Raw genomic sequence first — 24,780 nt, forward strand, 5'->3', positions numbered from 1 at the left:
CAGCTGTAAGGCTGAGATTAGTTCTTAGTTTATATATATATATATATATATATATATATATATATATATATATATATATATAATTAAGTTCAGTGCGGTTAAGTGTCTCCCGTGAGGTTGTGCGGTGAATAATGTGCGTGAGTTTTGTACTTAAGGTGCGTGAGTCTTGTGCTTAAGGTGCATGAGTTTTGTGCTTAATTAAGGTGCATGTGTGTGTACTTAATGTGAGTAATTGTTGAAACTTAAGGTGCATGAGTTTGTGCTTAAGGTGCGTGAGTTTTGTACTTAAGGTGCGTGAGTCTTGTGCTTAAGGTGCGTGAGTCTTGTACTTAAGGTGCGTGAGTTTTGTGCTTAATGTGAGTAGTTGTAGAAACTTGAGGTGCATGTGTTTTGTGCTTAAGGTGCGAGAGTTTTGTACTTAATGTGAGTTGTTGTTGAAACTTAAGGTGCATGTGTTTTGTGCTTAAGGTGTATGAGTTTTGTGCTTAAGGTGCGTGGGTTTGTGTTCTTAAGGTGTTTCGTTTGTGTGCTGGGTACTTGAAGTGCGTCAGTTTAATGCTTAATGTGCGTCCACCCGCACAACCGCACGGAAAACCCTCCCCGCACCTGATCCCTTCCATATATATATATATATATATATATATATATATATGCGCGCGTTCAGGTGAGAACGGACGCCCAAGAGAGGAATGATAACCAATCACAGTCATTTATCTGTCCAGATCTAATGAATCATATGTAATTTTAAAAAATATGGTGATATTTTTGTAAATAACTCATACTTTAGTGTAAGTGTGCAAGTATGTATATATATATATATATATATATATATATATATATATATATATATATATATATATATATATATATATATATGCGCGCGTTCAGGTGAGAACGGACGCCCAAGAGAGGAATGATAACCAATCACAGTCATTCATCTGTCCACATCTAATGAATCATATGCTATTTTAAAAAATATAATGATATTTTTGTAAATAACTCATACTTTAGTGTAAGTGTGCAAGTAAAATAATTTAAAATGTAATCATTTTCACTTAATTAATTGTGCAAGTAATTTAGAGGAAGTGGCCAAAGACCTTGTGGTCAAGTGGCATGAAGTGACTCTCCCAAATGGAAAGTCAAATGGAGTCTCAGTGGATGCGTTATTGACTCGTTGTGCTTCAATATATTGAGAAAGTATATATGAACATAAAAAATCTTAGGGGAGTGTATTCAATCATGACTTTCATAGAGTTTTAAAGACATTTATGAATTTTAAAAGTTTGGAGGTATTCAATTCAAACATTTAGAGAGTCTTTAAAAGTCAGGCGGTATTCAATCAAGATTTTTAAAGAGTCTTTAAAAGTCATGTAGTATTCTATTAAGACTTTTAAAAAGTCTTTAAAAGTCATGTGGTATTCAAAAAGATATGAACTTTTGTAGACTTTTTAATTTTAGGACTTTTATAGACTTTTCCTTCTCAAATATAAATAGTTAAAATCCGACCATCAACCCCAAGATTTCAAAATTTTCTTTCGGAATGTTTTCTCTCTCTATTTAAACTCTATTTTTTTCTCCCTATTTAAACTTTATAAACCTATCTAAATTCAATAAAATTATTTTTTTCTTCATTATCCTATATTTTCCTCATACCTAAACTCTACCAATTTTTCTCTCTTTCATAAACTTTACAATCTTCCTCTAAAAATTCGAAATAATATTATTTTTACTTCATTATTGCTTGTTTATATTGATTTTTATTTATTTCTAAGAATTTTTATCCCTAACTTTCTCTAATTCTCCTTAAATACATTAACAAAGCAAATTTTTCATCGTCAAATTTTAGAATATGTTTCATAATATTCATATAAATACTTATATATTTTGATTTTTATTCTTTTTATGTTTATATTCGTAATATATATATATATATATATATATATATATATATATATATATATATATATATATATATATATATATATATATATATATATATATTTTTTAACAACATGTTACTACGAATAGCGAACTACTGTTTGCAACAACAATTTGGAGTTGCAAACAGTAGCACATTGTTGTTGTTCACTGTCTTAAATTGCTATTGCAAATAATAGGTCTTTGCGTGATGGCTAACAATGTATCAAGTATAATTATATATATATATATATATATATATATATATATATATATATATATATATATATATATATATATATATATATATATATATATATATATATATATATTAGATTTTTTTTATACAACTTGTAATTATATTTTTAAATATTTTATTTGATCAATTCTTTTATTATAAATTTTATGGTTCAATATTGTTATTAATTTCTAATGAAATAGTTTTTTTTTTTTTTTTTTTTTTTTTTTTTTTGATGTTTATTAATAATATATATAAGTAAGAGAAAATTTCAATTTTGGTCCACTGACTATTGGAGTTGTTTTAATTGCAACACTTGACTTTCAAAAATGTTAATTTGGTAATTTCTATCAATTTTGGTCACGCCGATCAAATTGCCGACCAAATCTCATCGGAAAAATTTAATAGGGCAAATAATGAGGGTATTTTAGTCATTTTACTCATGTTCTTTCTTCTCCGATGAACTTCCCTCCATTTCCGGCGAGATTCCTTCTCCGATAAGCTTCTCGGGCTAAATAGCCTAGTTGTTCTTCAACTAACAGGGCAGATCTAGTGGGTAAATACAAGGATGCATCTACAGACTACAGAAAACACAAAGCTGTATTCTTTGCTCTAAATTTCTTGAATTTTGAAAGAAATTGCACAGAAAAACTAATACTAGAAGGCACAAGTGCTAGATCAACACGTTCAAGAATTACTATTGAAGAGAGTTATGTACCAAGAAAGGAGAAATGGTTCATCCAAACTGTTGAAAACGTTAACAATCAAGTTGTCGTTGGTCACACACTCAATTGACGGCCCTGGAAACTGCCCATTTATCAATATTCCCTGCGGCATTTCATCAACACCATCGGAGAAGGAATCTCGCCGGAAATGGAGGGAAGTTCATCGGAGAAGAAAGAACATGAGTAAAATGATTAAAATACCCTCATTATTTGCCATATTAAATTTTTCCGGTGAGATTTGGCCGGCAATTTGGCCGGCGTGATCAAAATTGATAAAAATTGCATAGTCAAGGTACTAAATTAACATTTTTGAAAGTCAAGTGTTGCAATTAAAACAACTCCAATAGTCAGTGGACCAAAATTGAAATTTTCTCTATAAGTAATTAGCATATAAGTCTCAGCATAATATGGATAAAAATAATAATGTTGAGAATGTTGATGTGGGGGAAGAACTATATAATAAGAAGAATTTTATGATATATTATAAATGTTTAGTAAGAAAATTATAAATGATAAGAATTAAAATCATTGAAAGTTTGTATGGATGTATTCAATTTAGAATTTCAAAGACTTTTGTAGATTTTTAAAAATAAAAAGTTGATAAAAGTCTATGAATGTTTTTATATAGACTTTTATAGAATCTTATAAAGTTTTAAAAAGTTTTGAACGACTCTATGAAAATCAATCAAAGTTTATTAAAATCAATCATTTTAAAAGTCTTTAAAACTCTACAAAAGTCATGATTGAATACACCCCCTTAGAGGAAGTGTTGACATAATTTTAAAATTAAAAAGAGAAGGTAGTACGTTGGGAAGAAAATCAAAATATTTTGGTGTACAAAATATTTTGTCCAAAGCAATGTATTTTATACGATAATAGAATAGCATTTAAAATTGAATCTAAATGAAAGCCACAAAAAGCAACCGTGCACAACAATAATACAAACACAATGGTATTAATTGGTATTACCGGCCATTCTGGAGGAGCAGTTGATTCAGTAATTTCTAGTCTTTATAAAAAAAAAAAAAAAGGGGGGACGTGCTATATCCGAAACGTATGAAATATAGTAAATAGTTCGGCAAAAAATGAGAAAATGTGTAACGAGATATCCAATAACAAGAAGAAGGAAAAAGATTGAATAGGCAAGAGATCTCAAATCCGAAGAATTCAGATTACTGGGTGATTTAGTTTCCCACTGCCTTGGCCGCCGCCCTCGTTCCAGATCTAGAAATAAATAAAAAGATACGTGTCAATATCACATGGCTTTAACCTGATTAAATAAGTCAACTTGGACTTAATTGAACTATTTTGCCGGTTTAGAGGACTTCATTGAAACTTTTTTTTTTCTTTTTCTCTTTTTTTTAACTTAGGGGACCCAATTGCACTATCCATGTGACTTAGGGGGCCAATTTGACACTTTATATATATATATATATATATATATATATATATATATATATATATATATATATATATATATATATATATATAATAGGGAAAATTGCATCTTTAGTTTCTGAGTTATAACCCAGTTCCGACTCAATCCCTAAGTTATGATAGTATCCAAGTTTAGTCCCCAGTTATGAGCAAAGTGGTGAGTTTGGTCCTTAGCGTTAATATTCTGTTTGCAGCTAATGGAAAACTTAAAAACAATTTAATAATAGAGGGGTAAAATAAGAATTTCAAATTACAATCCGCTTCTTATGTTGAAACCCATTGCGCAACAGTCATTATTTTATTCTTATACATACCATTGAAGGTCTTTTTCTTCCCCAAGCTCTGAAATCTCAAATTCGTCCACTTTCAAGTTGCGAAATTCATAGGTAAGTTGTTCTCTATTTTATATGTTTAAATAAATAATCAATATTGTCTATTTTATATCAAGAAAAAAGTAACTCCCAGAGGATATTGATTATCAAGAAAAAAGTAATCAATATTCTTCATGACGTTAGCAAACACCTCCTCAAGGATACAATCACACTTCTGGAAGGGTTGCATTCCAACCAATAGAAGCCGAAATGCTAAGCCTTGCAAATCAATATCAATTAGTTAGTGAGAGGGACAACTATTGAACAAAATATATATAAAAATAATAAGCTAAGTGTAGTCTTACTATATATGAATTTAAAGTTTTAGTTGAAACAAAACACATACATTCTTCAATTAGAAGGAAATAACTAATCAAGTCTTCTTACCTCTAAACCTTCAATACTTGACTACTTGCAATATAGCTTCCCAGTTTGGAAAAATATTTCAAAAAGGTATTCAAGTGACATACCAATCTACAAAAGCACATTACTACTCAAGATTAATTATATTGCAAGAGGTAGATAAAAGAAACAGAGATATAAATTAAAGTAGTATAATCATCACATATAGGCACCAGATGAGATGAAACACCTTCCTTGCCCAGTCACATATACTCATGAAGTAATAGTAGATCATGATCTTTAATGACGACCAACATACATCTTCAATTCTTCTCCTTCACAATATAATGTTTGCTAATAAAAAGTTATCCACGGTCTATTTAACACAAAGCTCTTGAGCCCATCTTTCAAGAGCAACTTCTGGATACTCGATCTGCAGGTTTTTTAATTCCATTAATGAGAAATCATTAAATATTAACAAGTGAATTTATTTTTTGTATATGTAACTATATGTAATGTATTTCGCATGTAAAAAAAAAAAAAAAAAAAGGAGCAATTCAAGACACATGTAACCTAACACATACCGTTTTTCAACAGTTATTTACTATGAGGCTGGCCGTCCATGTCATCTTACATAGACAATTCTGTATGTGTATTATGTGAGTCATCATATTCGGGACCAATGATTTTGATCTATGAAAAATAATGCACAAAAACAAATGAGATTAGAAAAAAAAAAAGAAAAAAAAAAAAAAGAAGAAAAAGGAATACTAGCTGATTTTGTAAAGAAAGTATATAAAAGAAATATAAAGAAACATGCTTTAATTTGCTTCTAACCTGAACATCCTTGGATCTTCATTTTTGTTTTAACTGCTTGGCAGAAGCGTCAAGGGAAGAGTTACACTCCTCCAACTCAATTGACTTTAGGGTGTAAATTTCTGCAAAACGCATGGGGATCTGTTCCAAACAATTACATGATTTTAAGACTAAGTGTCTGAGCATTGGAAAGTGCTTCTGGCCAACTACCCACTGCTTGAGTTCTTTAGCTTCAAGGAGAAAGAATATTAGTACAGGAAATCCTCTTTTAGATAGTGAGTTCCATACTGTTCCATGGAAGGCATTTTCCAACTTGAGCACCTTAAGTTGGGGTAACTTCGCAATTACATGTAAATCCCCCTTACAAACATTAGTTCCACTCAACTTCAACTTCTTCAGTCCTGAAGGATACATACACTGTTGTGGAAGGGCTGCATTACAACCAATGGAAACCGAAATGCTAAGCTTCTCAAGCCCTTCCAAACATTTAAAATAATGATCCAAAATAATAGGATTGCTGCAACATCCTCCAATGTGACTAGGTGGCTCTATGTCATCCTTCAATAATATTTTCAGCTTTTTTATGTTAGGGAACTTGTTGTACACCTTTTGTCTGCAATGAATTGGTCTCACCACCCAAGATAATGTTTGTAAATTCTTTTTATCTGCACTTGGAGGATCTACCATATATGAATTGCCAAGTTCGAGATGCCTTAAGTTTGGTGGCTTCCAAATACTAGATGGCAAATGGACTATTGGTGCTCCATTACCAGAAACAATAAGTGTCTCTAAATTTGGATTATTTGACACTACATGATCCAGATCCTCAAACCATTGTGTTATGGATAGATATCTCAGAAAAACTAAATCTCCTAATTGCACTGGCAGTCTTTGAAGTGATATTGAAGTATCAAAAGTCAAAACTCTTAACAACTTGGGAGGAACAAACATTTCATGATTTTCAAGAAAGAAGAAAATGGAGCGAGGGATGTTTGTACCAAGGAGCACATAATGGTCAAAACTATGTGAGTAAGAACTTAGCCAACGACAGGAATTTGTAAATGATTTTAATGATAATCCTGAATGTTGCTGAGTATTTACTGCACATAAAATGCCTTCTTTTTGAGCTTCTACTACGCAGAAGCTATGCATAGCACTGTGCATTCTACAAGTTTTGATTTTGCCGTCAGAACTTCGATCTTCCATTAAGAGAAGACTTCTATCAATAAGCTCTTGTAAGTACTCATAAGCTTCACCTTCTAACTCCTTATGTTTCAATATCTTCACAAATCCCTCAGCAATCCACAACTTTAAAAGCATTTTAACCAGAATTTTTTTACGTTTTGGGAAGACTCCAAAGTATAGAAAACAAACTTTCAAATGATGTGGCAACATATTGTAACTAACACTAAGTGCATTGCGATCTAGAAGTCCCAATGACTCTAATTCCTTTTCAATCATTTTCCACCCTTGTTGTATGTTGTTGCATTTAGATAAACGCTTGGCAACTTCAACAATTAACTGGGGTAATCCATCACATTTCTCCACAACATGGTTCCTAATTTTTTCAAATTTAGGGGCCAAGTGCTCTTCATCAATAGAAAGGATATTACAAAATAGTTCCCAGCTTTCTTTTGGATCTAGCAAAGTCATCTTATGGATATGGATATATGGTATCATATTGATATTTAGGTCGAAGTAGTGTCTAGTGGTTAGTAATATGTAACTTCCATCTAATGCATTAGAAACACACTCATAGATGTCAGTCCAAGCTTGCTCCCAAGTTTGGTCGCTCGTAATGTTGTCCAAAACAATTAGATACTTCTTACCCCCAAAGCTTTTGCGTACCTGCATTTGTAGTTCATGAGGAGTGCTTCCCTTTTGAATTACATTTGGTTTTCTACTGGTGTAATTGAGTGAAGAAGTTGGCTTAGCATTCTGGTCTTATTGTAGCGTTGAGGAGGAGGTATAGTAACCCAAGCTCTTACATCGAAATAGGATGCAACTGATGGATCTTCATACACATTTCTTGCTACAGTAGTCTTTCCAATACCCACCATTCCGACAATTGAGATTATACCTGGTACATCAAAACTGTCAGAAAAGAGTACATTCTTTATGAGTGTACAATCACTGTGACGACCAACCATTCTGGCCTCAGGCTTTAGAAAGCCATGCGAGGTGGATCCATGAGACTCAACACTTGCGGCGCTAGCATGTTTTAACCAAGTATTTGATGGTTGAGTTTGATTTGCCTCATCATCAACTTCCACTTCATTTCTGGTGATGATTATGTTCAACAACTCTGTTGCGCTTTCTGCTGCTTCTAGCAAGGTGTGATGGAGTTTCTGGGAAGCTATTTGTTGATGTATGGTACCGGTGTGTCTGGCTAGAAGGAAGATTTTTAGTTGTATCTGGAGGTGATGTTCAGTTTTGAGTGCGAAGTTTGTGATTTTGGTTTCCAATATTTTGATTGCAGCAGCAGTATTATTGGAATTCCTCTCCTGCAATAAGCAGCGTCGCAGGGTAGAAAGATGTCGCGACAAATGTTCCATTCTTATTGCTGTTTCATTATCACAAAGATACACCGTTGGGAAGTAATGCATAATTTTTTTGATGAGAATAGTTAAAGCAATACTAGCACTACCCAACAACGTTTTTGATGACTCCAACAGGTCTGTTGCATATTTTGCAGCTTCTTGCAAAGTTTGATGGAGGAGGAGTTGATGGCAAGTTGCAGCTTTTTCTCCATACTCTCCCCCGAGAAGGATGAAGTTGCTAAGGTGTAGTTCAATATCGTCTTCAGCTTTGAGTGCAAAGTCTCTGATTTCCATTTCTAAATCTCTCACTTTCACTGCATAACCATCACCATCACCACTGGATTCCACCTGGAGAAGGGCTTGCAAAGAATAAAGTTTTTCAAGGAAAGAGTTGATGATTCCTGCTGGATCCTGATGATGATGATGATGATGGAGAGAGTGCAGGCTAACCCTTGGTGTTTGGCCAAGAAACTGAATCTCAATGGTTTTAATGAGAGAAGTTAAAGCAACACAAGCCATGTATGTATGTAGTTTTATGTTTTGGTATTACACACTGAAACTAGCTTGCTGCCATATATGTTTTGGCAAGCAACAGTCTGATCTTATCTGAGAAGAGCTAATTAGCTTGCTGCCATGTTTGTTTTTATTGTAATTTTATTAATTAATAACTAAAGATCAGAGAAACTTCTAAAGTTTATTATTAAATATCTAAAATTAAAGTGATTGAGGACATCACATGAATGCATTATTTCTCCTTCATATTTTTTAATAATCAGAAATTAAAGTGGTCTATCTGAGGATATGAATGCATTATTTTTACAAACTTTGATTATGCTTTATTTGTCGGTCTTCTTACCCTGCCCTTCCCTACAAATCACTTCCATATCAACCTCATAACTAACAATTCCTTTAATTTCCTATTTTATACATTAATTAATATATAAAGTTGGCGACTTTAATAATGCAATTAACTATTTAGTGGGCGACTTTAATATATAAAGTTGTGTTCCACTAGTATTTAGTTGTTCCCTTATGTGGAAGGTGGGAGGTCTAAAGTTTGAGATATGGTATTCCGGGATGTTTGAATATCCCCTAGAATAATGGACATTTTGAACTTTATACCAAACATTGAAATTGAAATTCCTGAAAACAATTTCCACATTACAGGTAAATGTATATGGATATGATAATATATAATAGTTAATACATATTCATATATATAGTAATTTAATTTTTTTTTTCCCCGTCCCACACACACTAAGTGGTAGGGGATTGACTAGATTTGCTCTATTCACATAGGTGGGGATCAAACCCCAACCTCATGCTTAAGGGACAAGTTGCTAAACCACCACGCAGACTATGTTGGTTATATGGTAATTTAATATGCATATAATATTGTGTAGTTAATATATTGTAATATATATATAGGGAAGGGTTCAGGTGCGGAAATGATTTCCCGTGCAGTTGTGCGGTTGGACGCACCTTAAGCATTAAAATGACGCACTTTAAGCATACAAACAAACACCTTAAAAACACAAATCACTCACCTTAAGTACATAAATCATACATCTTAAGCACAGAACAAAGCACCTTAAGACCAGAAGACCAAACTTTTAAATCCAGAAGATCAATTGAATTTCAAAAGGTGAAATAAAATGCTTGAAGGGGAAAACACAAAGTTGAATCGAATCCTCCAGTGAAGAAATGGTGAAGAAAGAAAATAGAAGATGCAAAAGACTAAATTGTCCTTAATATTTTACCTATTAAAATTTTTCAGTTACTTTTCGCGGATAATTCGATTAAAATTGAGAAAAAATTGAATAGTTACGGTACGGTACTAAATTGACAATTTTAAAATTCGTGAACTGCAATTAACAACATCCCAATAATTATATGATTAAAAGTAAAATTTCCTTTATTAAAACCTATAATAATTATTAGACTACTAAAATTATTCTTAACTTTTAAAACATTATTGAAAATGTCATAATAGTCAACTAGTATTTGCACCCGTGCGATGCACGGAATGAATTTGTTGTAATATAGTAAGAATACATGAATCGATATATAATTATTTAAATTAGAACATCCAATATTATATAGTACAATTAAAGATATGGTTTGCATCGTTTATATATTTTGATGTTATTATTGTTTGAATTTGTGTAAATAATTGCTCAAATTAATAGCTAATGTCTAGATGTACACATATGGTGCTATAACTTTGAAGATTTTATTTATCATTATTTAGTATTTTCATAAATTAGGCAAATGTGCTCGTTCTCTAACAACTCAGTTATAGAAATGAATTGGTATCCTTATTCATTTGTATGGAAGATATATTTTTTTGTCAAGATATATAGCAATTTTTTCATTTAAAAAAAAAACTTAATATCCCCGATTATATTTACACATTATTGAAACCTCTTTGTAGACGACATTGGTAGTGACAACGCAATCTTGTTCATCTTCGTCTAGAGCTAACACCTTCAATTCATCGGGACGGGTTATTTGGGTTAAAATATATAATGGTAGAATATTACTCAATTAGTTATCCTTTTATATTTTCAGTCAATTAGTGATATCAGATTCATTTTCATCAAATTATTTTTTTTATTTTCAGTCAATTAGAATATCAAATGCAGTGATATTTTTACCTAATTTTCGTTCCATTTTTAATTGATGATGTAGATATTATTATTGAAATATTTTCGTTCCATTTTTAATTTACTTTTACTATTGTAAAAAATATGCATTTACTATTGATAATGTAGAATATTATTATTGAAATATTTTTTCCTCAAATTTTTAATTTTCATTCCATTTTTAATTAAAATGCAATGATCTGACCATTTATTTGTCTTTTTTTTAGTCAATTATGGATCATTTTTTATTTGCAGTCAATTATTAATATTCATTTCATTTTATATTTTCAGTCAATTAGTAATATTAGATTCATTTTCAGTCAATTATTTTTTTTTTATTTTCAGTCAATTAGAATATAGATGTAGTGATATTTTTACCTAATTTCCGTTACATTTTAATTTGATGATTTTTAATTTACATTTACTATTTTTAAAATATGTCTTTACTACTTGATGATGTAAAATATTATTACTGAAATATTTCCTTTCCATTTTTAATTTTCCTTTACTTCTAAATTTTAAAAAAAAAAAAAAAAAAAAAAACTTTGGACTTATCACTACTTAAAGACTTTGGACTTCTCAATACTTGCCCACATTGATTTTTTTTTTTGGTAAACCCAGGGTTTCCACCGTTGGACACAGTGACTAATCCCCTCGCTAAATTGTAAGCACCTCTTTTGGGTGGGACAGCTGCCTTAGAGATTTAAGGCTGCTCCATTCCCAAATCCAAGGATCGAACCCTTTACCTTTGGTTAAGGATGAATGAGTCCTTTACACTCAACCACACCCTTCAGGTTACTTGCCTACATTGATGGGCAAGCAATTATGTTTGTAAGAGGAACATTGCTCCTCTTTCCAAACATTTTCAATGTGATATCAAAATGATCCCACATCATTTACAAAGGGAGCCCGTGACTTCCTTTTGTCTTCTCCTTATTTTTTTTTTAAATTTTAATTTTATTTTGTATATCGTTTTGTTTAGATTATTATTATTATTATTATTATTATTATTATTATTATTATTATTATTATTATTATTATTATTATTATTGACAAATTCGTCATTTTAACAATTTATCTTTAATCAAAACACCAAAATTATTATTTAATAACTAAGTAATCTGCTCCAAACTGCTAAAATCTAAAACAACACATATATTTTGAGTTAATCTTTCCTAACCCCCAATAATAAATAAATAAAACTAAAATAAGAAGACAAAGCTAAGGTTTCTTAAATAAGAACCTTTTGACTTCTCAATACTCGCCACATCGATGGGCAAACAATTATGTTTGTACCTCTTATATAGAAGAGCTCTGGAGCTCATCTTTTCAAACATTTTCAATTTGGGATGAAAATGAACCCACATCATTTACAAAGGGAGCATGTGGCTCCCCTTTGCCTTTTTTTTTTTCTTTTTTTTTTTTAATGTTAATTTTAATTTTATTTTGTATATAGTTTTGTTTGGATTATTATTATTATTATTATTATTATTATTATTATTATTATTATTATTGTTATTATTATTATTGTTGTTGTTGTTGTTGTTTTGTTGTAATTTGATTATTTGACAAATTCACCAAAATTTTAAGAAATTCGTCTGTTTAATATTTTATATTTAATCAAAAAATCAAAATATTATTTAATAACTTAGCAATTTGCTCTAGACTGCTAAAAACTAAAACAACACATACATTTTGGGTTAATCTATCCAAACCCCCACTAATAATAAATAAATAAATTAATAAAAACTAAAATAAGAAGACAACGCTAAAGCTTCTTAAATAAGAACCTTTTGACTTCTCAATACTTGCCCACATCGATGTGCAAGTAATTATGTTTGTAAGAGGAGTTTTGCTCCTCTTATATAGATAAGCTCTCTCGTTTCAAACATTTTCAATGTGTGATCAAAATGATCCATATCATTTACAAAATGAGTCGGTGACTCCTCTTTGTTTTTTCTTTTTTTTTTTTTTTTTTAATTTTAATTTTATTTTGTATATAGTTTTGTTTGGATTATTATTATTATTATTATTATTATTATTATTATTATTATTATTATTATTATTATTATTATTATTATTATTATTATTATTATTATTATTGTTATTGTTATTGTTATTGTTATTGTTATTGTTATTGTTATTGTTATTGTAATTTGATAATTTGGAGAATTCTCCAAAATTTTAAAAAATTTGCTTGTTTAACATTTTATATTTAATCAAAACATCAAAAATATTATTTAATAACTTAACAATTTGCTCCAAACTGCTAAAAACAACACATATACATTTTGGGTTAATCTTAGTAAAACCCCCTAATAAATAAATAAATAAATAAACTAAAATAAAAAAACATTAAAATAAGGTTTCTTAAATAAGAGCCTTTTGAAACGTTGGGCTTCAATAGGTTGTGTAAGTCTATATGAACAGATACTACATGTAACACGGTGAATCGAATAGTTATGCTGTGGAACCGTGTCCACTTTGCAAGGTGGACACAATTCTATGTTCATAATTACTGAACTATATGTTCATAATTATAAAGCTAAATATTCAGAATCTTTGAACTTCATATTCATAATTATTGAACTCTATATTCACAATTACAAAACTCTATGTTCATAATTACTAAACTATATGTTCATAATTATAAAGCTATATATTCATAATTTTTAAACTTCATATTCACAATTATTGAGTCTCTATATTCACAATTACATAACTATATGTTCACAACACTATATTCATAATTTTAGAACTATATATTCATAATTTTTGAACTATATATATAATTATGAGCAATTTTAGAACCGTGTCTACCTTGCTAAGTGGACACGATCTCCACAACATAATTTGACGTGTCAATAGTACTCAAAAAATAAAATATTTGCCTTTGGACTTCTCAATACTTGTCCACATTGATGGACAAACAATTATATTTGTAAGAAGTGCATTGCTCCTCTTATATAGAGGAGCTCAAGAGCTCCTTTTCCAAACATTTTCAATGTGGGATCAAAATGATCCAACATCATTTACAAAGGGGAGCCTGTGGCTCCTTTTTGTTTTTTTTTTTTGTTTTTTTTTTTAATTTTATTTTTATTTTGTATATCGTTTTGTTTGGATGATGATGATGATGATTATTATTATTATTATTATTATTATTATTATTATTATTATTATTATTATTATTATTATTATTATTATTATTATTATTATTATTATAATAAATGTTTGTATATCGTTTTGTTTGGATATATATATTCCTAATTTTTTAATTTCATATTCACAATTATTAAATCTCTATATTCATAATTACATAACTATATATTTATAATAATGTTCACAACACTATGTTTATAATTATATAACTATATATTCATAATTATGAACAATTTTTAAACTGTGTCTACTTTGCAAGGTGGCCACGGTGCCACAGCATAATTTGTCGAGTCAATAATACTAAAAAAAAAAGAGTCTTTGGACTTCTCAATACTTGCCCACATTGATGGGCAAGCAATTATATGTTTGTAAGAAGAGCAATGATCCTCTTATATAGAGGAGCTCAAGAGCTCCTCTTTCTAAACATTTTCAATGTGGGATCAAAATGATCCCACATCATTTAAAAAAGGGGAGCCACCTTTGTCTTTTTTTTTTTCTTTTTTTTTTTTAATTTTAATTTTAATTTGTATATAGTTTTGTTTGGATTATTATTATTATTATTATTATTATTATTATTATTATTATTATTATTATTATTATTATTATTATTATTATTATTTATGAATTAATAGATTTTATTTAATTTCCATTTGAGATTTACTTACCAAATAAGCTTTACTACAAAAGTTTGGGGGGAAAAATGGATTAGGATGATTTTGTTTTTAATTATATATATATATAGATATAGATAAATTGATTCTATTTCATTTTTTAAACAAAATATTCCTTAAAGATTAACAGTAAAATGAAGCTAACTTATTAATAACCGATTCTATTACATTTTTTTACGCAGAATTTTTCTTAAAGATTAATATAGTAAAATAAGGCTCAATTTTTTATGCAAAATCTTTCCTAAAAGAATAATAGTATCTTAATGATTCTTTTTCTTATACTGCTTATTGATTCTTTTCCATTTTTCAGAGTGTAGAAAAAAATCACATGGCTAACATTTTCTTTCATTCATTTCTATTTTTCCATATTATTATTAATATCCTTCCCAATATTATTCTATATTGTTTTGGCGTACGGCTTCCTTCCATTCATTTCTATTTTTTCATATTATTATTAATTGTTTAGGCGGGAACTTGTAAATGATGATATTGTTTTTATTAATTAATATAGAATATAGATTACCAATTAAAATTAAAGTTTTTATTATAATTGAACAATAATATTACCAATTATTATTTGAAGATTTTGTAAAACAGTAAGTAAAATTGTATTACGGATAGAAAAATATATGTACTTTAATTTAAATTTAAATTATTAATAATTAATTCTATTTTATTTTTTAACAAAATCTTCCTTAAAGATTAATAGTAAAATAAAGCTAAATTATTAATAACCGATTCTATTACATTTTTTACGCATAATTTTTCTTAAAGATTAATATAGTAAAATTAAGCTAAATTATTAATAACCGATTTTATTACATTTTTTACGCAGAATTTTTCATAAAGATTAATAGTAAAATAAGACTAAATTAGTAATAACCAATTCGTTTTCTATTTTTTACGCAAAATCTTCCGTAAAAGATTAATAGTAAAATATCTTAATGATTATTTTTCTTATACTGCTTATTGATTCTTTTTCATTTTTCAGAGTGTAGAAAACATTCACATGAATAATATTTCCTTCCATTATTTTCCATATTTACATATTATTATTAATTTTCTTTCCAATATTATTATTAATTGTTTGGAGGTACGACTTCCTTCCATTCTTTTTCATTTTTTTTCATATTATTATTAATTTTTTAGGCGGGAGCTTGTAAAGGATGATTTGTTTTGATTAATTAATATAGATTAATATAGAATATACATTACCAATTAAAATAAGTTTTTTTATAACAATAATATTACCAATTATTATTATTATTATTATTATTATTATTATTATTATTATTATTATTATTATTATTATTATTATTGTTATTGGTTCACATAGTTGAATTATTTATTTTTTATTTAATTAGTATAAACATAAATGATATTTTACTAATTAATTTATGATATTTATCAAATTTTATTTTTTAAATATAGTATTTTATCCATGCATTGCACGGAATTTTATTTTTGTTATTATGAATTTAAAATAAAAATAGAAAAAATAAAAAGATGTAAAAATTTACAATATAATAATATAGTTGGACTTTTATATATTTAGTCAAGTATCTATTTCATAACATACAAAATTAAAATTTAAATTTTGTATGGTTAATATATTCTCTAATCATGTACATATTTAGATAAATTTATAGAAAAAATTCATATAATTAAGTTGATTTATTCCAAATTGTATTTCATATGTATATATGAAATTTAAAAATATGAATAATAAAAACTAAGAGAATTGTATTTAGAAATCAATAAAAAAAATGTAAATTCTAAATTTTGTATGAATAAATAAATATTCTAATCGGACGCATATCCTTATATGATTCTATAATATTTTGTATATACACATATAATATTTATTAAATATGTATATAGAAAAGTCCTATAATATAATTTCATTAATTATAATTTATATTGATAGATTTATAGTTAAAAAATTATATTTAGAAATTTAAAGAGTATATGTATGTATATTTAAAAAAAATTATAAATATTCATGTTTTGTTAATTTTATAATTTCATTTCTTTAATTATATTTCATATTTTATTAATTATAATTTAATGAAAGTGTCACAAATATGTCTACGGAAGAAATCATATATTTCTCAACTTCATTAATTATATTAATTACTATTACCAAATATTGTGGCAATTACCACAATAATTTCATTAATTATAACATTTTTTTTCTTCCAATATTTAAATAAATACATTACCATAAAATTACCATAATAATAACACAAAAGAAGGAAAGAAAAATTATGAGAATAATCTATATCTATATATAATTAAAAGTAAAATCGTCCTAACCAAGTTTATCCCCAAAACTTAGGGGCATATATATATATAAATTGCATATTTACCATATATGCATATTTTGTGTCTATATAGTATAATTTTTGGTATCAAACATTTGAATGGTAATAAACGGGGGAAAATGTCAATATACAAATGATAATTCTCTCATTACTATACTAATTTTAATGGTAATTCATTAATTACTATATTTCACGATGAGTCAGCCTGTTCATGCCCATCATTTTTCAAGAAACATAGAAATGAAATAGTCAATTATTAAAATTGTTTATGATTTCATTTTTAATTTTTGTCTAAAGTTAAAGATATATATTTTCGGCGATTATAACATTTTTTGTATTAACTGAAAATTTAAAAGTTTTACCTTTTTTGAGATCTCTTACCATTTTATAATTTCAATATTATGCGATTTTGAACTCATCCATGGTGTACAAATACACTCTATATGACCATACAAAATCCAGTGAGGAGACATTTGTACTGAAGAGTAAACTTCTCCTTAAACTAAATTCGGGTGTCAAGAAAATCTCTGTTTTCATTCATAATGATATTCCTATTTCTGAGTCTCTCATCACTGTTCGGTACATCAATGATGTCTAGATTTCTGGGTCTTCCATTGTTCCCTTTGATCCTTATGATTGTGCCATTGCCAGTATTTTTTTATTTGGGTTCAGTACAACGTGGATTTTTTTGGGAGGTTTCTCTAATTAAATTTTTGGTTAAAAATTTATATTTCCTTTGTATTTTATTTTATTACTTTTTTATTTATTTATACTAATATGTGAATGGAGTAACACAAAATCTGAAATTGTATTTGTTATTTATTTCTTCTTTTTAAATAATCATTATTTTTGTGTTTTACAAAAATTTAGAAAAAATCAAATATAGCGAGATTTTTAATAGGTTAAACAAACACTCTACTCAAATGATATATATAAAAATGCTGTGAAATGCTGTAAAATGAACTCTGCTTGGTAAAAAAAACATAGAAACTTGAATGGCATGTACAAATCTCGAAGTCAACATACTAACTCTAAGTTTCAGAAAATCTTACAAAATTATCAAAATTACCGTCTTTATCATCCTCGATCGCATCTCTACAATCTTCCATAAAAACTAAACCAATAGGGTTCTGTTACAAATGCTCTTCCTCCTCAATTTCCTTTTGTTGAAGCAGAGCCTCCTTAAGTATCTTCAAACTCATACCAAATGATATAAACTGCAAAACATATTGAAGTATGTGAGAATATAGTTAGAAAAATGTATAAAATTCATACAAAAAGAAAGCAGAGAGATGAGTCTGAGATTCTTTGATTGAAGAAGCCATTGTATTTATAGGTAGAAAATACTAATTCAAAAGGAAAGTATAATAATTTATTTATTTAAGGGAAAGTATAATAATTTATTTATTTAAGGTAATAACATTATTTATTTATTTATTTTCCATTTGACATTTACTTACCAAATAAGTTTTACTACAAAAGTTTTGGGGGGAAAATTTGTTAGGAGGATTTTACTTTTATATATATATATAGATATAGATATAGATATAGATATAGATGTAACTTTAGACCATATATTGCTCACTAGTAAAAGAAAAAAATATTGAAAAAAAAGAAGAAGAGCAAAACCTACCTTTGGATTCGAATGGCAAATGAGACATCCAAACAACTCCAAATATGTTTTTTTTATATATTATTAGCAATTCTAAATTTGTACTATGTATTGGCATCATCATCAACTTGTAAAATAAAAAATATAAAAAAATCTACAAATGGTTACAACTTGTAGGACCAGGGGAACGATGTCAACAAGTAACAAAGAGAAAAATTCTCAAGAACCAAATTAATTCAGAAGTTTTTTAATCGTATTCAAAATTGGAACAAACTAAGGGGTGTTTATTTTTTATTTTTTTTGAAAAAGGGGGTGTTTAATTTGGTTGGAAGGAAAATATTTTTCATGAAAAAGTCTAATTAAAAGTGGAGGAAAATAGTGTTTTATGTTGTTTGGTTGGATAGAAAACATTTTGCATTGAAAAAAGTTTTTTTTCAAGAATGAGAAAAACTTTTTCCTAACTCATCCTAGGTATTTTGTTTTCCATGGAAAACTAGTATGACAAATTTGCCCTCACCATACTTTATTAATTACTCTTATTATTCTTTTGCTATTATTGTTGTGTGGGTTATATTTGTCATTATACACATTATTTCTTATTATTCCAAACCCAACCAAACAATGAAATCCATTTTCTTAGAAATTATTTTCCATGGAATTTCAATTTCATTTCTCTTCAAATATTTTCCAGCGAACCAAATGGGCTGTAAGTGTTGGAAAAATTAGCAAAAAATGGCATTGTAAGTGGCTATTTTGTGGTACAAATATATGTAGGATTCACTTTCGATTTATGTCGGGTCAAAGTGGATTCGAGTTCATCATAGTGAGACGAAAAAAATGATATACTTTACACTCAAAATGGATAATGAGTGAATGAGAAATTGATTTTCAAAGTAGATCCATTTGAGTTGGAAAAAATAGAAGTGGAAAGGCTTGTATAAAAGCACTTGCCCCACATTGAAAAAAGAAGGAGATTTGCACTACTATATATACAAGAGTCTTTGAAGAGTTTAAATCGTATAACATAGATGTTCTCTCTCGCACGCAAGAAAGTGCAAACTCAAATCACAAAATGAGCCTGATTTACAACACTGATAATTCAAAATTCTGCTCATCTTCTTCTTCAAAATTAACACTGATAATTCAAATTATCAAAATTCTGCTCATCTTCTTCTTCAAAATTTCTGTAAATTCAAACTTTGTTCTAGTTCGCTAAGTTTAACTGTTTGAGTGCTCAAACATTAAATCGTAGTAAGTTTTATCAAGGTTGCAAAATACGTCAGGTGTCCGATTTTTTATTTTATTTTATTATTATTTTTTAATTTTTTAATTTTTTTTTTAATTTTTTTTTTAAAAAATAATTAAAAATTGTAAAAATTCACTAATAAAAAAGGTTCATCTAGTTTTTCTATAAACTATTTAAGTAAGTGGTTGTAAAATGGTTTAAAATATTGTTGAAACCCACTAAATACATAAAAAAAATTAAAATTAAGATAAAAAGAAGCATTTTTTTTGAGAAATTGGAGGATCAACAATGGTGATGCCACAATAATACTAGGACCAAATGTGAATGTTTTGATAAAAATAAAAAAAGAAAGATTAAAAGTGGACTACCACCTATAAATCTAGGACAAAAATAGAATTAATTTGATCAAATTTGAAGTTGATAAATGCAATTAAATTGAACAAAATAATATAATACAAAAATCTCTTAAATACGATGACCATTTACTAATGAAGGATAATTAGCCCGTCAGAATTTGACATGTCGAATGAAATCTTATCTCCAAAATATATACAATATGACACATCTCATTTTGATTATATCGTAACCACTTGTATCTAATAAAATATAATGATTAAAAATACCAAAAACGCTACATCTCATATCTTTTTTTTTTTTTTCCTCATGCATACACAAAACATTTATTATTGTGTGAATTATGTTCCACATAGCTGTGTGGACCATAAATAAAAAGTAAATTATTTGTGTATATAAAGTACATTATTTGAGTACTGAAAATACACTATTTTGTAGTATACAAAATAATGTACATTCAATACACAAATAATATACTTTTAGTATATTAAAAATACACTCTTTTTATGGTCCACATAAAAATTTGTGTGGGAAAAATAAGTACATTAATTCATTTTTACATAACAAACAACCAATTTATGTCATTAAGTGAAATGAAGTGTAAACATGTATTAGCTTCACTACATTAAGGGGGTGTTTGGTTGGATGCAAAACATTTTCCATGGAAAATATTTTCCTAAAAGTGAAGGGAAATGATGTTTTATGTTGTTTGGTGTAAACCACAATGTGGTACGATCCAGGTCCACTCGGTTCGCTCCGAGAGGCACAGAAGCTGACCCAAAGGGAATCATCACTTGTGGGAATCGAACCCGGGTTATCCGAAAATACACCCCCCCCCCCCCCCCCCCCACAAAGAGGATTTTTATGTTGTTTGGTTGGATGGAAAACATTTTTCATTGGAAAAAAATTTCCTTAAGATTGAGGAAAACAAATTCCTAGCTCATCCTAGGTATTTTGTTTTCCATAGAAAACTAATATGACAATTTTACCCTCACCATTCTTTATTAATTACTCTTATTATTATTATTATTATTATTATTATTACTATTATATTATTATTATTATTATTATTATTATTATTATTATATTATTATTATTATTGTTGTGTAGGGTTATATTTGTCATTATACTAATTATTCCTTACCATTCCAAACTCAACCAAACAATGGAATTCATATTCCCAGTAGTTTCTTTTCTCCACCAACCAAACAATGAAATCTATTTTCTTGGAACTTATTTTTCATGGAATTTCAATTCCATTTCCCTTCAAATATTTTCTAGCGAAATATGAGTCATTGGGAAACTTCTTAATTGCAAGATTAGCAATGTTAGTTGTTTGAGGCATATCTACAAATTAAAGAGACATATGAAAATTTATTAGATAGCCAAAAGTCTTGACAATATAATCATGCATATATCACTACTGGAAATTCTGAAATTTTCGACCACCTGAAAGTGATCTTAAATCAAGTTGAAAGTCTTGTTCCGACCACTTTTGGTATCCGGAAAAACCTTTGTTGCTATTTCCGACCACTTTTTGGACTTTTTGGTATCAACTTAATTTAAGATCATTTTCAAGTGGTCGGAAATTTCAGAATTTCCAGTAGTGTATAATTAGAAAATTTTGTGCAACATATTCAATTAGCACACCAATTTGTAATATAATGATGAGAATATATTTTCTGTATTTAATGAATAATGTCTGAGAGTACAGGGAGCGAATATATATAGAGATGCTAGATAGAATCCTAGTCTAACACGAATAATATAGTCCTAATCTAATATGAATAATAGAGTCCTAATAATAATTAATTAAACTCATATACTCATTACTCATATCATCGATCTCATATAGGATAGGCACATGATGATAAAATTATTGCCTGCTACTATACATACAGCCACCAATTAACATGAATCCTTTGTTTCAACACCATCTATTAGCATGCATATTTTGGATATATATTCCGCAATAGCATCTAACTATTTTTTTTTGAGCTATATATCCATTGCCTTGATGAGAATGCTATATATATATTCACAAAACCGGGTATTATCATATATACTGCAGCAACTTTCTATTATCACAAAATAGAGCAAATTAAATAGTACATCATAAATGACCAACATGCATCTATCTCAGGCGAGGAAAAACTGACCATTGTCCATTTGACAGGAAGCCACAACTCTCAATTATGTGGGATTGAGGAAGTTTATCCTTAATGGCGAATGAGAAACATGCATTTGGCTGTCAAACAATATCAAATGCATTATTTTGAAAAAGAAACCTGAAAACTAGTCATGTTTTCTAATAGATCGTAAAGTATGTTGGAAATAATTGGCAGACATGAGATATGTATCTGTGATGTAGGCCAAATCCTCTTCTACATGTGGATAAGGTGATTCCTCTTATTCAAGCCCATCGGTTTTTATCTACGGAAAATGGAGAGAACAAAATGAGATCAGAAAAAAGAAAGAGTATATAGTAGCTTTTGTAAAGAATGTATAAGAAAAAAAAAATTATGAATGAAGCTGATACATTCACTGACAGACAATATCAAAGACGCAAGAAACAAGCTACCAAAGTGGATTGATTCAAGCTAATAAAATGGAAACAAGTGGAATAATTCAGATTAGTTGAAATATTTTAGATTAGTTTTTTCCTACTACCTATTCTTATGTTTTGTTTTATTCATTCCTAATTTTGTGGTTCTTGACCGTTGCTGCTTTTTGTATTTAAGGAAGATGCTACAGGACATCAAGGCATCATGGAATTTATGTAATTTTGGCTAATGTTATTTGAAAGAAGAAGAACTCCTGAGGTTTTCAAAAAAAAAAAAGAAGAACTCCTGATTTCTTCACAATTGTCTTTGCCTTCGTTTCTCTTTTGCTATTCCTACTTCCATCTATAATCATAGGTAGAAGTTGAGGATCCATTCCCCCTCCCGCTCGCCACTCCAGCCCGGTACGTCGTCCGGTTACGAGATCCCATCCACCCTTGCCTGTAACAGATTTGGTATCGGAGCCATCCGTCATGGGCGACCAATCTCTAGCTGAGTCAGTCACGACTCTACGCGCGGAGGTTCACTAGCTCCAGACCACGTTGCACGACGAGGTTCTCGACCTCAAGACTGCCATTGGATCCTTGAAGGACAACCAGGCCTCTCTGCAACAAATGTTCCACCAGTTCTTGGCGGCGAAAGGGCCTGCTGAGGCCTCTAGCAGTCGCACGCACACGGACGAGGACAACACCCCACCACCTCAGGCGTGCCCGCAACCGCGTCCCCCTGCTTCTCCAACGACGGTCCCTAAATTCACCCGGCTCGAGTTCCCTTGTTATGACGGTCGGGATGACCCCACCAGCTGGCTCCACCACTGCGAGCAATTCTTCAAAACGCAGGGGACCCCGCCTCACGAGTTCGTGAGCACGGCGGCCTTTCACCTCACGGGAATCGCGCAGTTATGGCACTTTCGGCAAGACATGGAGAAACCGGACCCGAGCTGGCAGCAGTTCAAATACCAGCTTATCTTACGTTTCGGTCCAGGCCTCCGTAGCAACGTCCTGGGCTCTCTGGCAAAACTCAACCAGGATGGCCGACACGTCGAGGAATACAACGACGAGTTCCAAACGATGCTCCTGCGCACGACTACTATCCGACGGGACATGGAGGTCGACCTCTACACCGCTGGGCTCGACGAATGGCTCCGCATCGACGTCGAAAACCAGCGACCGGCGAATCTGAACGTCGCCCGTTCGTTTTTCCGGCGACTGGAGTGCATTCCGCCAGGGACTGCCATGGTTTCCGGCCGCCCTCCGACCTTTCACCGCCCTGCGGCCTTTAACCGGAATCTTTCTTCTTTTTCAGGTACGGCGTCACGTCCGACCACAGGTGCTCCGGCGTCTTCGTCACGGCCAAGTGTTCTGGCGTCCGCGACCCATTCTGCAGCGGCCCCTGCTTCCTCCGCCGGCAGCCGCTCCACCATCAGTCCATACCGGCCGCCCATGCGTGCCTCTGCTCCCTTCCCTCCTCCTGAACGGCGTCTGTCCAGATCGAACTACAATCAGCGTCGCGCCAATAATTTGTGTTTCCATTGCGACGAACGGTGGACTCCTGCGCATAATTGAAAGCGCATATTTTTGTTAGTGATCAACGATGTAGTGGAACAACATGATTTTCCCGATGTTGTGCAGGAGGCCTGGGATTCTGAAGTGGTTGATAACCCTAGCATCTCTTTAAATGCCCTCACAGGGTCCACTAGTGGCAGTACTATGCGCGTGGCTATAAGTGTGAATTGCAAGCCTGTCACCGCTTTAATTGATTCAGGAAGCACTCACAATTTTATTGACCAGGACATCGCCACATCCCTGGGATTGGTAATACG

General features: G+C 30.0%; 1 protein-coding gene and 1 long non-coding RNA gene across 2 annotated transcripts in view; both read right to left on the bottom strand.

Annotated features, from left to right (window-relative positions):
* Positions 1-5,346: 5,346 nt before the first annotated feature.
* On the bottom strand, positions 5,347-6,714 carry LOC109188296. Its single transcript, XR_002055377.1, has 3 exons — positions 5,868-6,714; positions 5,615-5,723; positions 5,347-5,463 (listed from the first exon to the last, which is right to left on the bottom strand). It is a non-coding gene; the product is annotated as an uncharacterized LOC109188296 (long non-coding RNA).
* Positions 6,715-7,732: 1,018 nt separating this feature from the next.
* LOC109188705 (disease resistance protein RPH8A-like) overlaps positions 7,733-24,780 on the bottom strand; it is a 28,443-nt gene continuing 11,395 nt past the window's right edge. The window contains exon 3 of the mRNA XM_019339337.1: positions 7,733-8,112. Within this exon, the coding sequence (XP_019194882.1) occupies positions 7,733-8,112 (380 nt within the window). The remainder of the gene's footprint in view (positions 8,113-24,780) is intronic.

The sequence above is a fragment of the Ipomoea nil genome, unplaced genomic scaffold (genome assembly GCF_001879475.1).
Source record: "Ipomoea nil cultivar Tokyo-kokei standard unplaced genomic scaffold, Asagao_1.1 scaffold0193, whole genome shotgun sequence".
NCBI lineage: Eukaryota > Viridiplantae > Streptophyta > Magnoliopsida > Solanales > Convolvulaceae > Ipomoea > Ipomoea nil.